Source organism: Phoenix dactylifera, unplaced genomic scaffold (assembly GCF_009389715.1).
Source record: "Phoenix dactylifera cultivar Barhee BC4 unplaced genomic scaffold, palm_55x_up_171113_PBpolish2nd_filt_p 001159F, whole genome shotgun sequence".
NCBI classification, from domain to species: Eukaryota; Viridiplantae; Streptophyta; class Magnoliopsida; order Arecales; family Arecaceae; genus Phoenix; species Phoenix dactylifera.
In genome coordinates this window covers 81569-96690 of record NW_024068498.1, presented here as the reverse complement: position 1 = coordinate 96690, position 15122 = coordinate 81569, and the positions used below count along the sequence as shown (strand labels likewise).

General features: G+C 37.6%; 1 protein-coding gene and 1 long non-coding RNA gene across 5 annotated transcripts; one reads left to right on the top strand and one right to left on the bottom strand.

Moving 5' to 3' along the window:
* Positions 1–2427: 2427 nt before the first annotated feature.
* On the bottom strand, positions 2428–14505 carry LOC113461075. Of its 4 annotated transcripts, none has more exons than XR_005509578.1 (6): positions 14288–14505; positions 8338–12800; positions 8134–8259; positions 6017–6130; positions 3126–3288; positions 2428–3003 (listed from the first exon to the last, which is right to left on the bottom strand). It is a non-coding gene; the product is annotated as an uncharacterized LOC113461075 (long non-coding RNA). The 4 variants fall into 4 exon arrangements; XR_005509577.1 differs by having other exon boundaries at positions 3126–3279; XR_005509579.1 differs by lacking the exon at positions 6017–6130.
* LOC120108067 (ABC transporter B family member 14-like) lies at positions 6180–8140 on the top strand. The gene has a single exon (XM_039121621.1). It carries the CDS (start codon positions 6391–6393, stop codon positions 7909–7911), a length of 1521 nt encoding a protein of 506 aa, XP_038977549.1. The 5' UTR covers positions 6180–6390; the 3' UTR covers positions 7912–8140.
* Positions 14506–15122: the final 617 nt, after the last annotated feature.

Here is a 15122-nt window from a genome sequence, read left to right as displayed (position 1 = left end):
TAAGTAACTAACATGGAGGAAAATTTGAATTCACAATCTGTTGTAAACTTGTGGTAAGTACTTGAACTCATGATTTCTAGCAAACCAGAGCCCTCATGGTATGTTAATTTACTATTAGATTCTAAAAGCTTAAGCAAATAGAGAAAGGGTCAACAATATATTTCAGTTTAAAATAGCTGGATATACAGAGCGAGAGTTCCCATACAGGTCAAAGGGCTTGAGCTTACTATGAGTTACAATTAAAGCAGGGCATCAAATACAGCTGAACATGGCATTTGGCAAATTGGATTCCAGCACTAGTTTCACCGCCATTTGATGATTGATCTTTCGGTACTTCCAAAATTAAAAGCCAACAGCAAGATTTCTAGTCAACAAATTTTAATCCTGAAGGTCCTCCTTGGTTGCAAAGTAGTTGCTATTTTCATGTAACCAAAATTATAGATAGAATAATTCACAACATTTTTAGTCATAGGGTAACTGTTTGTTTTGTATGCCATGTGTTCATGCAGCTCAATTTCTAGTGTTTTGTTAGTTAACTGGCTCAAAACGACACCTATATATCACAGCTGAAAGGCCACTATTGCAACCTCAGTCCCTACAACTAGGGGTGGCAATCGGGTCGGGTTGGACGTAAACGGATCGGATCCGATGCAGGTCGGATCAGAAAATCATAAACCTGAACTCGACCTGTTTATTAAACAGGTCAGGAATTACAACTTGAACCTGTCATGTTTAATAAATAGGTAACCCGAGCCAACTTGTTTAACCTGTTTAATAAACATGTAACTTATTTGCCCAACCTGACCCGACCTGTTTAACCTGTTTAGCCTAACCCATCCTGACCCGACCTGTTTAATCTGTTTGCCCAATCTGACCCGACCTGTTTAACCTATTTAGCCCAATCCATCCTGACCCGACCTGTTTAAACGGTTATCTGATCCAACCCGACCCATATATTAAGCGGGTTAAACGGGTTAAATGGGTTAGACATCTAAAATATGTATCCGACCCAATTATGATCCGAACGGGTCAACCTGTTTATGATCCGAACCTGTTTAGGCCAAACTCAAGCCTGTTTATGGCGGGTCGAACACGGGTCGGGTCATATTTTGCCACCCCTACCCACAACTTGTCTCATGTCCACTTTGGTTTAAACGAGTTACTCAAACTTGGAAGGTGTGAGGACCGGTGCGGGTATGTATTTAGTCCTACATCGATTATTTGTTAGGTAGATCTTGGGTACTTATATAGGATCAAGGAATCCAAATAATATCTTCCAACTAGCTATTTTGGGTAAGGTCCTAGGTTGTTACAAATGGTATCAGAGCGGACTCAGCCCATAATCCATGTGAACTAGGGGACACTGCAACACAGATCCATTGGGACTGACCGAGGGTTGATCGTGGTGTTTGTGATTATACTCATGCGGGCGTGTGTTTAGTTCCACATTTGTTATTTGTTGGGTAGATCTTGAATACTTATATAAGATCAAAAAAACCAAATAATATCTTCCAGCTAGCCATTTTGGGTGAGGTCTTAGGTTGTTACCAGAGGCTTGTGGTAGTTTCAGTTTAGGCTCAGGTGTTGTGCGCACTAATACAAAAATAACCATCCATCTTTATGAATATATAGCAGGTGCCTCGTTCTTTACAAATATATAGCAGATGCCTAGGTCTTTACGAATATATAGCAGGTGCCTAGTTTACCTCGGTTATTCCAACCATGCCAAACAAAATACCAGCAACACGTAACCGTCTCACTTGCATCTTTTATGTTACCATATCAAGATGTTCTTTTTTTAATTCGTAACATATGGATTGCAGAAATCTCATGTTTCATGTACGCTAGCGAAAGACAAATGGCACGCTTCAGATTGGAGTTTCTAAAAGCAGTTCTCAATCAAGATATTGGAGCTTTCGACACTGATTTAACAACCGCGAAGATAATCACCGGAATGACAAACCACATGAGTATCATACAAGATGCAATTGGCGAGAAGGTAGTATGCATACCTTAGACCGATTTATTACCAGAAACATATCGCTAGAAATATGTTGCATTGGCCTCCAAAGACAGTAACAAAGCAATGCAAATATGGGGAACTCTCACCAACACTTGATCATCTCTTTTACATAATAAAGACTGGTTATTAATTGATAGATCTTTTTGCAGTTGGGCCATTTCGTTTCAAGCTTCTCCACTTTCTTTGTTGGTGTCATCATTGCCTTTGCATGCTGCTGGCAAGTTGCCCTGCTCACTCTGTTGGTGCTGCCACTTATTCTGATCATTGGAGCTACATATACCAACAAGATGAATACTATCTCAGCACTAAGAATGACATACTTGTCTGAAGCAACTTCAGTTGTAGAGCAGGTAGTACTTTGGCTACAACCTAATTTTGAACATAACAGATGCTTTTAAAGGAGAGGAAAGAGATCCGAAACTTATTTATTTTTCTCAAAAGAAATTCAAAGCCTACATGATGGAAAAAAAATGATAGCATATGTTTTAGATCACAGAGAAAAGATGATAGGTAAAATCAGTTTTGCAACAATCATGAACTTTTCTAATACAATGCACTGTGTATTTATCTGCAGACTGTATCCCATATCAAAACTGTCTTTTCCTTTGTTGGGGAGATGGAAGCAATAAAGTCCTTCACTCAGTGCATGGAGAAGCAACACATCTTGAGCAAGAAAGAAGCACTAATAAAAGGACTGGGACTGGGATCATTCCAAGCAGTAACATTCGGCTCATGGGCCTTGGTTGTTTGGGTGGGAGCAGTAGCAGTAACCGCAAAAAAAGCTAATGGAGGAGAGACACTAGCAGCTGTAATGAGCATTCTCTTTGGAGCAATGTAAATATTCTAAAAGATTATTTTTCCATCTTTGACATAATCATGACTATGTAGTTTCCAAAAACTAAGAGCTTTGGTTTTCTTATTGAAATGCAGATCAATCACTTATGCTGCACCTGACCTTGAGATCTTTAATCGGGCAAAAGCTGCAGGACATGAAGTTTTCAAGGTGATTGAGAGGAAGCCAGGCATAAGTTATGAAAATAAAGGAAAAACACTAGAGAAGATTGTTGGAGAAATAGACATACAAGGGGTGCATTTTTCTTACCCGTCGCGCGAGGATAAGCTTATCCTTCAAGGCTTTTCACTGTCCATACCAGCAGGCAGAGTGGTCGCTTTAGTGGGTACCAGCGGATGTGGGAAAAGCACTGTGATTTCCTTAATTCAACGGTTCTATGATCCAATCAAAGGTTTGCTGCAACCTACATAATCTTTAAATTCAGTACTTCAGAGATAAGGCAAGCATAGTTTCCATGGACAGAGGCCTTATTCCTAAGTTAAGAGATAAGCCGTGTTCTTTATACTCACAAAGAAATCCATATTCTTTATAAAAGGAATATAAGTGCACCCTTGATTGAATGTGCAACAAGTAAAACAGAGACATAAAAACATGTATACATGTAAATGACTTGGTACAAAGAGTATAAACTCTGTGAATAAAAAATGAATGCACTCATTTTAAGTGGACAATTTTGATATATGCTATGGGGATTGTATGTCTTCTGCAAGAACTAAAACAGTCAGCTATGGTTGCAGGTGAGATTCTCATAGATGGTCACAACATCAAGGATCTGGATCTGAAATTCCTTAGGAGGAACATAGCAGCAGTTCCACAAGAGCCATCACTCTTTTCGGGCACCATCGAAGATAATCTGAGAATCGGAAACCTGGATGCAACTGATGAACAGATTGAGAGAGCCGCATCAACAGCAAATGCACACTCATTCATATCCCAACTTCCAGATAAATACTCAACAGAGGTAAGATTCTAGACACTGCCATGAAGAAGGCTAAGCTCTTCTGAGCAATATCAGGATTTGAAATGAAGAAAACTGATTGACACCTGAAAATTACTTCCATGTACACTGTAACTTCAGTATCAAATTACGAGTGAAAGTCATGATAACAAATTTTGACAATTAAAATTCACAAAGTGGATAGATATACAGAGTTAAGCATGGCAACATATGGTTGATAGTATGCATTTTACTAGTAGCGTGGTGATTCCTCTAGAGCAAGTATCTTTAAAAATTGAGGAAAATGGTTGGAGATGGTCTAATTTTATGTAGCATGAGCCGCAGAAAGCTCCAACAAGGACTAAGGAGGGGGTCTTTGGTTGAGACCACTGGATCAGGATAATGGAGAGAAGCAGAGTTCAATATGGGCAAATTGATCCTTCATTTTACTTGGTAGTGATTATTGTCCTTACAGAAACTCGGAAAGTAGAAATCCTCCGAAACTGTTGATAGGGCAAAGGAGATAAGACAGCTAAACATGAATATACTACAGATGGCCTATGCCATGCCCTAAGTCTATTTATTATTTAACGAAGTTGGAGAGGAAGCAAATATCAACAGTAGGTCCCTCACAAAGAAAATATGCATCCTGCACTAATCCTCCATAAAAATTCCCTCATCCGCCTAGTTGAATCACATAATCTTTGACATGGCAAACAACTATTTAGCGGCATGCACACAACTAGCTTTCCTTGCTATTCATCTTATTTATATTTCTAGGCAACTAATGTTTGATTTGATGAGTTCAGGTTGGTGAGAGAGGAGTACAATTATCAGGTGGGCAAAAACAGAGAATAGCTATAGCAAGAGCTATTCTCAAAGATCCTCCAATTCTTCTGCTTGATGAGGCCACAAGTGCACTTGATTCAGAGTCTGAAAAGCTGGTTCAAGATGCCCTTGAGAGAGCTATGCAAGGAAGAACTGTGATTTTGATAGCGCACAGAATGTCAACAGTCATCAACTCAGATATCATAGTTGTGGTTGAGAATGGAAAAGCGACACACACCGGAACCCACCAAGAATTGCTAGAAGGCAGCAAGTTCTATTGCAACTTATTTGGCATGCAGAATCTGAAGACAGACACCGGAGACAATGGATCGAGGTAGGTGGTATCATAAATAGATAAATAAGGAGAAAACCTGTCTGGGTTAACATCACAAGAACAAGTAAAATTTACTTTACTTTTTTGTCATCGAAGCTGAAAAGATTTAGGCAATAAAAGACATGTTGCATGCAGAAATATTTTTTAACGTGGTTGGATAAACAAACTAGACCTGGCCTTGATAATTTTCCCTGGGACAAGGTAATAGATTCAGGAAGTTAAAGAAATAAAAGAATTTGAATTTAAATAAAAGCATTGACACAAATGTACATAGGCAGCATTATGATTTTCTTTTAATTGTTTAAACCAGGGATATAGATCATATAGAAGAAGCACCAGAGACTCTTCAGAATAGTCATACACAAGATTCTGAACTCCTTGAAGCACCTAAAGAACAACAAGATCAGTTGAGTGATCCTCCAGAGCCAGAAATACAAAAAATCAAAGGAAAAGCAGTTCCCTTCTTCAGAATCTGGTTTGGATTGAACAAGCTTGAGCTTGCAAAGACTGTTGCAGGTTCTTTTGCAGCAGCAGTCTCTGGTATTTCTAAGCCAATGTTTGGATATTTCATCATGACAATTGGAGTAGCATACTACAAGCCAGATGCCAGGAGGAAAGTAGGGTGGTATTCGGTAATATTTTGTCTTGTTGGACTTCTCACATTAATTACTCACACTTTGCAACATTTTTTATATGGTGTGGTTGGGGAAACAGCCATGAGAAACCTCAGGGAGACTCTGTTTTCAGGTACTTTATCTCACCTTTACCATGCTGCCTATGCTACAGTCACCGTACACCCATATCACAAAACTCTGTTTAAGTATTCCAATTAAATTGCAATTTGATTTTAGAAAACCACATCAACTTGTTGTTTGATTATCAAAGCCTCACTTCCAAAGTTTCCACAAGTGTTTCAAAATGCATCTTTTGGCAACTGGCTAAAATTGCAAATCACCATAGGGCTGAGCATCATTAAAAGACAATTACAGATCTAGCAACTAAAACTTAACATAATTTAAGGCGGAAAAATATGTCATTCACCTGGAAACATCTCTACAACATCCTTAGCTTTTTCCCCAATAAGGCACTATATGCTCTCAGAGAATTTTGATCTATAAACTCATGCCCAGCAAAGGTACAGATACAGTGTTAGACCTGGCATCATAAGATTTTATTTTTCAAATCGTCATGCTCAAATTCACATAAGAAACATAAGAAATAGTAATTCTTTCCAAAAGCAATAACTAAGCTCCAGTCAAGCATACCAATAAATATCTCGCAGACTGTTGTGATAATATCAACTCCTTGATAGCATAATTTTAAAAGGATTCCACACAAAAGAAGCTTACAGATGATGCATACATGCTTAAAGTTCATTTTTTTTAGAATATGTAATGCCTTTCTAGGCAATTGAAATGGTTTGTTCACTCCTTGTGCAAGTGCAGTTTAAAATATTTCCTGTTAATTATGCAGCTGTTCTTCGCAACGAGATAGCATGGTTTGAAAAACCTGAGAATAGTGTGGGCTTCCTCACTTCACACGTTGTTGGTGACACATCCATGATCAAGACCATTATATCTGATCGAATGTCTGTTATTGTCCAATGCATCTCTTCAATTCTAATAGCAACCATTGTAAGTATGATTGTTGACTGGCGAATGGGTCTGGTAGCTTGGGCCGTCATGCCTTGCCATTTCATTGGTGGTCTTATTCAAGCCAAATCAGCCAAAGGATTCTCAGGTGACTTCGCTGTTTCTCACCGAGAACTTGTTGCCCTTACATCAGAATCAGCAAGCAACATCAGAACTGTGGCCTCCTTTGTACATGAAGAGCAGATACTCAAGAAAGCCAAGCTCTCGTTAAGAGAACCGATGCGGATCAGCAGGATAGAGAGTATTAAGTATGGATTGATTCAAGGGGTATCACTTTGCTTGTGGAATATTGCACATGCTGTTGCCTTGTGGTATACTACAGTGTTGGTTGATAAGAGACAAGCGACTTTTGTGAATGGAATAAGATCATACCAGATTTTTTCACTCACGGTCCCTTCAATCACTGAGCTATGGACTTTGATACCCACAGTCATCTCTGCCATCAGCATACTAACACCTGCATTCCAGATCCTTGATAGGGAAACTGAAATTGTACCAGATTCACCAGAAATCAAGAGCCCAGAAAGAATTTTAGGCAGAATAGAATTTGAAGAGATTAGTTTCAAATATCCATCAAGGCCAGAAGTTGTTATACTAGATAATTTCAGCTTAATTATTGAATCTGGACAGAAGGTGGCCCTTGTTGGGCCTAGTGGTGCAGGAAAGTCCTCTGTTTTGGCCCTTCTGCTGAGGTTCTATGATCCTCATAAAGGAAGGATTTTAATTGATAGGAAGGAAATAAGAGAATACAATCTACGATGGTTAAGAAAGCAAATAGGGTTGGTGCAGCAAGAGCCACTACTTTTTAGTTCCTCAATCAGAGACAACATCTGCTATGGAAATGAGGGTGCTTCAGAAACTGAAATAATTGAGGCTGCAATTGAGGCAAACATTCATGAATTCATAAGCAGCTTGCCAGATGGATATGACACTGTCGTCGGCGAAAAGGGTTGCCAGCTTTCTGGCGGACAAAAGCAGCGAATAGCAATTGCACGAACTCTACTGAAGAGGCCTGCAGTATTGCTGCTAGATGAAGCTACCAGTGCACTGGATGGACAATCTGAAAGAAAAGTCATAAGTGCCTTAGGATCAAAAAGTGGGCCATTGTTCAGAACCACTCAAATTACAGTTGCTCATAGGCTTTCTACAGTGATTACTTCAGATGTGATCGTGGTAATGGACAAGGGTAAGGTGGTTGAGATGGGAAAGCATGCAACATTAATTGCAGCAACTCATGGCATTTATTTAAAGATGTTCCAGCTGCAAAACCAGATGGAAGGTTAATTGAGTTGCAAAATAGTCAGTTTGAAGTTCATCGAGTGGTTTTCAGTATACATGATAGGGATATCGCATGTATTTGGTACATTCCTAGATGGGCACTACAATAAAGAAAGAGATATGTGACATAGTTTCAACTTTCAACATAATGACTATGAAATTACATAACAGAATCATGAGCCAAGAAAATAGTAATTGATATAGTGCTCATCTTCATATGATAATTACCTTAGATGGATTCCTAGATTCATCTTCTCTGAAATCTTTCTTGTAGAACTTAATTAATATGCTATCCACAGTCTTGAGCTGCTCCATCTCTTCTCCATGGGCAACCCCAGGATCAACATAGCACAACTAAAACCATAGAACATATTTTAGATCGTTTACAGGATAAACTAGGATTGATGTGGGAATACTATATATCCATAGGACCTGATACCGGGGCTCATTCAGTGTGTTTACCCCTCTTTTTATCAGCTTCTGCCAATCATTTCTGACTAAGAGATCGTACTAAAGCTGCTGTTCTCTGTAAGCATCAACACCATAATGTAAATTTTGAGAAGCAACAATACAAGAACCGCCTAAATAACATAGAAAGAACAATTAATGAAACTGCTATCTTAAGTTGGTGACAAATGCTCATGAATTCTCTTTAGCCAAGTGCCTCAGTAAGAATATTCATCATGGGTAAAACAAGCTACTGGAAGGAAAGTTCGATCATGACTGAAAGGCATGTCTTCTAGTAAAATATGAGTCCAAGTGCACAAAAGAATAAAAAAAATTCTTAAACTGAGCTCTTGCTTCTCTGCAAGTACTTATATGAGTACACCCAACCACCCTTGTACCATGCAGAGATGCATAGAAATATATTTAGTCGGGATAGTAACACGTACAATTCATGCTCTACTTCAGAATTTACCTAAAACAATTGACAGAACTTGCCTTTCACCATCAGCAATATATGCTAAATAATGGCTTTGTGTCACATTATCTTAAACCAAGGGCTGCCATCACTGTTGATCTTATTTAATTTCAATTTAAATTAGTCTTTAAGTAGCTTTTTCTTACATAAAATTGTAACATAACCTCATTAGTTAGAAAAAAAATGGTTCACCATATTATCAGATTTATAACACCAAGAGTTCTACTATTGATGCATATTCTCTTTTTTAAAGAGTTAGGTATAATCTCGAACCTATATATCCATGGGAATATGTTAATTATCTGTAATCATTTGAAGTCCAAAATAATGAAATATGACAATGGTATGCAAATGACTTCGCTCTTCTGCATAGTTAACTCTTGATGTTTCCTAAACTTTTGTTTGCAGTAGAAGCAAAACTATTACCTGTCAACCAAATATCATAAAAGGTTACTTGTTGGTTCAAAAGTAGCCAGAAGAACTTAATGTGCTTGCCTCATAACTCAAGTACTTGTTTGCATGTTGGCTTTTCAACTAATCATCTGCTTGCTAGTCACGTACTGCTACCTGCTACAAATTTCTTAACCAACATGTCCAAATTTATGGTGGATGAAGTCTACAGATAAGTTAGAAGCATGATCACAGTGAAACATTATGACCATCAAATGCTATGACCAAAATGCAATATCTGTGGTTACAATGTTGTAACAAGCAGTTACAAAGCAAAGAAAGAAGTTTTGGAAGCCTACTTTATGAATTACATTTTTTGTTGAGAATAACAGTGAGAATGCATAACCAACCATTTCATTGAATCACTTAATTCTTTCTGTGATGGTTCTTGTTGGCTCTTGTAACAGCAAAATAATGACTCTATTTAGTTTTTTATTTAAATATATATTTAAAATACAGCAAGAAAATAGCAACAAACTTTCACGTGAAGTGCTGATATCAAATGATGCTATTTTGAGCATCACCTAATAAAAGCAGTAACATATGTAAGTGGGTTTACAAGCACTAAATTGACTCTTATCATTAAAAGCATGCTTTAAGGCAGCCAAGGGTTACAATCAACATGAAGAAATCACTTAAGAAGTGATGGCTTACTTAGTAGCACTCAATAAACAACTATTCAAGCTTAACAAACCGGAAATTGTTTATCTAAAGGTATAGGCATTTTTATTTAATTCAAAGCCTCAAACTCAAGAAAGAATATCAGTTGAGAAAGGAATGAAAGAGCTGGGGCACCAGTCCTTATCATTACTTAGTTCTATATTGATTTGGTCCTTTGGAGACACCCTTTTGTATCTGAAGAATTATTGGAAGTAATCACCACATAATTTACCAATTTAAGGAGCAGACATGTTTGTCGAAGTTGTCTTGATGAAACAGGTTTTCTCTTACTGATGCAACGTATTGAATTTAGTACTTTGGAAGGCAGATTGCTATAGTTGAGAAGGTTTACTCTGTTTCATGGTTCAGGTTTATCTGCTGTTTCAACCAATAAATGGCTCTCTTTCTTTTAACTAAATTGGCGGTAAGTAGAACTGATCAAAAATAGAAGGAAATGTCAGTTGAAGGGAGTGCTGGGATAGATAATGCAAAACAGAGGTTAGAAGGGTCTTAATACTAAAGTCACTAATACAGCTTTGATGGGCAAATGATGGTGGATTGTGGAATGAGTGCATAACATCATCCGAAAAGCAAGTTGCATCCAAAACACTCTGAAGTGAAATAAACAATTACAATATGTAGTCCACCAGATCCATTCTAGTTTTAGCTCTGAAGACTTCATAACGAATTTGGTTACTAAAGATGCCACATGTGGAAGAATAATGTCAAAATTTTATAACAAAAATTAATAAAGATAAAAAATAAAGACAAGAAGATTTGAACATCTAACTTCAGGATTCATGGAATATGGTCTCAGTTTCACTGCTCACCTTTCATTGCTGAGTCTGTTATGCTATGCACTTGCAAAAGCAAGGACACAACACTAGTTAGTGCAGTCCATCTTTAGATTCAAAATGTTAAATAATATATTATGTTCGCACTTCAGGAATTTTTATTCTGCATTAATACACTGGTGACCAATTTGAGTTCTGGGTTTCCATTCTGATTTCCAAATTTAGTCACAGGAAGAAAGCCAGAGCAACTGTAGATGGCAAGTTGGATATCATTACTTGCTTTGCATTCGAGTATTATTGCTAATCGATTTGCGATTTTATAATGTATGCAACGTTTTCAAGCTTTTATTATTATTGAGTTGGTGTGGATGTGTGAAAATTCTTACTGGGCTGTAAAGCTCACCACCTCTTTTCTCTCTTTTTCAGAGCTACAGGATGTATAGACATGGATGGAATGGGTGCAGAGAGCGAGTGACAGAGTCATCAGCTAGTTAGTTAGTTTATGTTGATACCGATGAACATTGAATGCTCTTGTAATCGAAGCAATTTGATTATTTGAATATGTTGGATTTATCTATTTGAATTAATTAATTAATTATGGAATTATCGGATTTTTGTTCGTCTTAGGCCTTGTATGATCTTTAGGATATTGCTCTAGGGCTCATGCGGTTGGTCGAGTACCGGACCCGAGTGCGGGGTTCGAGGCGTGACACCTCTTATCCCTGAAGTTGGTATACACATGCCGCATGCATATTCTCTGTTCTGCTGCAGGAATCATACTATCAAAAGCCTCTTTCAAACCTTGCAAAATAACAAGAGAAGTTAGAAGATATTGGTGCAATAAAAATCAAGTGCTAGAAAAATAGTTCAACAAGAATTCCAGAAAAAAACTCTCATGAGCTTCTTGTCTCACCTCAACAATTACATATGTTAGAGGGAAGGTTAAAGATGCCATAATGGGGTTGCTAGGGCAGAAGGACCCTGGCCCTGACAGTTTCTCTCTACTGGTTTTTATGGGAAACCGGCATGTTTTTAAAGATGATGTTGATCTTGAGAAAGATCAGCTCTTAATGCTTTTAAGGGTTGAGACCTTTGTGTTCATGTTGGAGTTTGAGAAAGATTCAATATGGTGAGTTGGACTATTTGCTAGACCTTCTAACAAATTGAGTGAAAGATGGGTGACTTGGATTTGATCATGCCTTCAAACTGCAAGACAAATGTTCTAATAAATGGAGAGCTAGGTGATTGCATCCCCTATAAAAGAGATTTAGGACAAGAAGACCTGATTAGATTTGTGTTGGTTTTAGCCAGGTGATTGAATCCACTGTAAAATAGTTCTGATAGATATGTAGAACTATTTGAGATGGTTTGGACATAAGTAGCATTACGGAGAGGCAATCAAACAGCCCTTGTGAATCATATGCCAAGGAATGGGATAAACAATTGTTTTTGTGTGTGGGCAAAACATTAAATCAATATTATATGAATTAACAGCGCCCGCAGAACCCACAGTGCCCACAGTGCTTGCTAATTCAACATTCTACAATTCCTTTAATGCAATAAACACTTGGCAATGGCAATCAAATTGCATGCAAAATAAGTAAAATCAACACATACATAACTCATGGAGCGCCGTGAACATAGTAGAAACATGAGGATAAAAAAATCCCAATTTTAGAAACCATAATTTGGAAAAATCACTAACATAAATCATGAAGAATAGTATTTTGCTGTGATTCATGGAAATGCATGTAAAATACAAATCAAACATCAAGAAAAGGTCGGATTATTGTGGCCTATCGTTAGAATTTTAATAATTCGAATGCTTGCTATCCCTGATGAATTGGAATAATCTTTGAAGCAAATCGGGTTTGGAGATTGGATCGAAACCTCTATTTCTACCAATCATATACTGTAGGGACAAATTTGATCAAAAGGGATGGTGAAAATGATAGAGTGAAGTTGAGAAGGGAACGGAAGGACGTCCTTCGACTGAAGGGGATCGACATGTGCAGCTCTCTTGGTGGCAAGTATTTTTTCCGCCATAGTTCATCCACGTCAGCTTCCATCTCCATTAAAACAAAATACAAGAAAAGAACCACATCAGACAAATACCCCAAATAACTTGCAACATAAGCATCAGAGGCAAGCTCTGGCCCCAATTGGGAGGTCGCTAGGTAACATTGTGACAATCTGGAAAATGGAGTGCGGATATTACAGCAATTGGACATACAGAGGATATTTGCAAATTCATGCAAAATGCAGAGGGTTATTTTTTTTACCCTTTATTTTATATGGACTTCATTTATCTTATTTTGTAGTTTTTTTTTTTTTTAATTTCCTGATTAGTCTAGAGTTTGCATTATTAGCGTTTCGGGATGCCTATATAAACCTATTGCTCTATTATTAATTTGCAAAAAAGTTTAAAGACTTCCAAATATTGCACATTTGTACAAATACCATTTAAGCTAAGATGGCCTAAGAGAGAACTCGAGGACAAATTCTTAACAAGGGAGAGGGATTGACACAAAGCAATCAGCATACTGTTCTTTAAAAGATATTTCAAACCCCAGAATGGGGCTTCATGCAAAGAAATAGTGAGGAAGAAGAAAAAGGGGATAGGTACATGTCATTGCTACGCTTGGAAGCATAACATGATCCCTTTTTTTCTGGCCAGCTTATTTTTATTCCTTAAGAAAAGCATTGCATGCATTGACTTAACATGCATCACAGATGAGCAACAGCAGGGGTTACTTTCCCATTAAAATTTTCTTGATCAAAGCTTTCTTTCCCTATAGAAAGCTCTTTCTTATTATCATTTATGTCCATGGAAGGTTGCACCGACTAAGCATATAACTTATGCAAAGAAGGAGATCAGGGCAGGCTGTAATCAAGTTGTTATCGCTTTATGTTGGCGATCTGGATTGAAAGGAATGGGAGAATTTTTCGGGCGAGACAATCCTTGCTGGTCGCTGTTTTGCAAAAGGTTTCAGCCTTGGTGAGACCCCGGAAATGTCTTAGTTTGTAGTAATGGGAACTTTACGTTGTGATTAGTAGACTTCAATCATGTAATGTTTCCTTGACCTAGCACCTGGCTAGGTGTCTCTCCTGTATTCCTCCATTTTTTTTCAAATAAATGGTGGGTAATTCAATCCCTCCTTTACAATCAAAAAAGAAAAAAAAAAATCAAGTGTTCTCTACCAAATAACAACAGTGCAACTCTATCATATTCACGTAATGGATCGACGTGGGATTGGGAAAAAATGGGGAAAAAAAGAAAGAAAGAAAGAAAAAGGAAGCATAATTCTATCAAACAAATTTCATCTAACACTAAGATACATGCATGATTTTTCTCTCAAAACGGCAAATCTTCAAGCCCTAAATCCAATATATCAATTGCTAGTTACAACAACAAAAGAACCGTCGTGGCACAATAAGTTTCATCATCATGGCAGGATTGAAAATCACAAGAATTAACGTAAAGTAACTTCTCCCTTCCTGAACATTTTATTTAAAAAAAATAAAATTATGACGGGGGCGTCACCAGTATGCATACCTGATTGCAGGAAAAAGGAGGCGAGTGGGGGCGAGGAGAGGCGTCGCCTGAAAAAATAAAGGAGAGCTTTTTGATCGCGGTTGGGATTTTAATAGGCTTGTAGACCCATGCCCAAATCTTGGCGCTTCGGTCGGGTAACAGGTTTGGACAATCTGAAATAGTTGTTTGTGGAAGTCACGTCTGGAAAATAAAGTTTATCCTTTCGCCCGATTTGAATAGGGGTTCGGAGTTTGATTTAATGACATAAACCCATGCATGCATATAAATACTATTCTTTCATATGTCTATACTTCGGCTTCCCCACACAACTTTGTTCCTTTTCCCTGACAGTGCAGATGGTTTTTTCTCTGTTTAATTTCCCACATAATTCTTTTCTTTTTTCTACTGCAGTTTCTCACAGCTCTATTGATATTCATAGCCCTTCGAACGTGGACTCACATGCCCAGCACATGTTTAGCGTTACCTTAAAAAAAAAATTATAGATTTAAAACTCTTAATTTTTTTTTGGGTAAGAATCGCTAGCATCCATACGAAAAATATCGCAAAGCTGAAGCAGTGCTGATTAGGTTAGAAGATGAATCCAAATGGATTAACCAAAATAGAGACCATCTAGGCCCTATTTGGCAAAATTTTTGGCGGGTTAGAAAGCATTTTTGGTCCAAAGTACTTTTGGATAGTACGGTGATGTTTGGTAAAAAGTTGAGAAGTTGTTTTGGCTTTGTTAGAAAATTGAAAATGACTATTTGGAAAGAGCTCTATTTTAGAGCTTTTTTCCAAAAGTGCTTTCTCACTAATGTCGGAAAGCTGTTTTGGTTTTAATAAAATTTTCTGATGA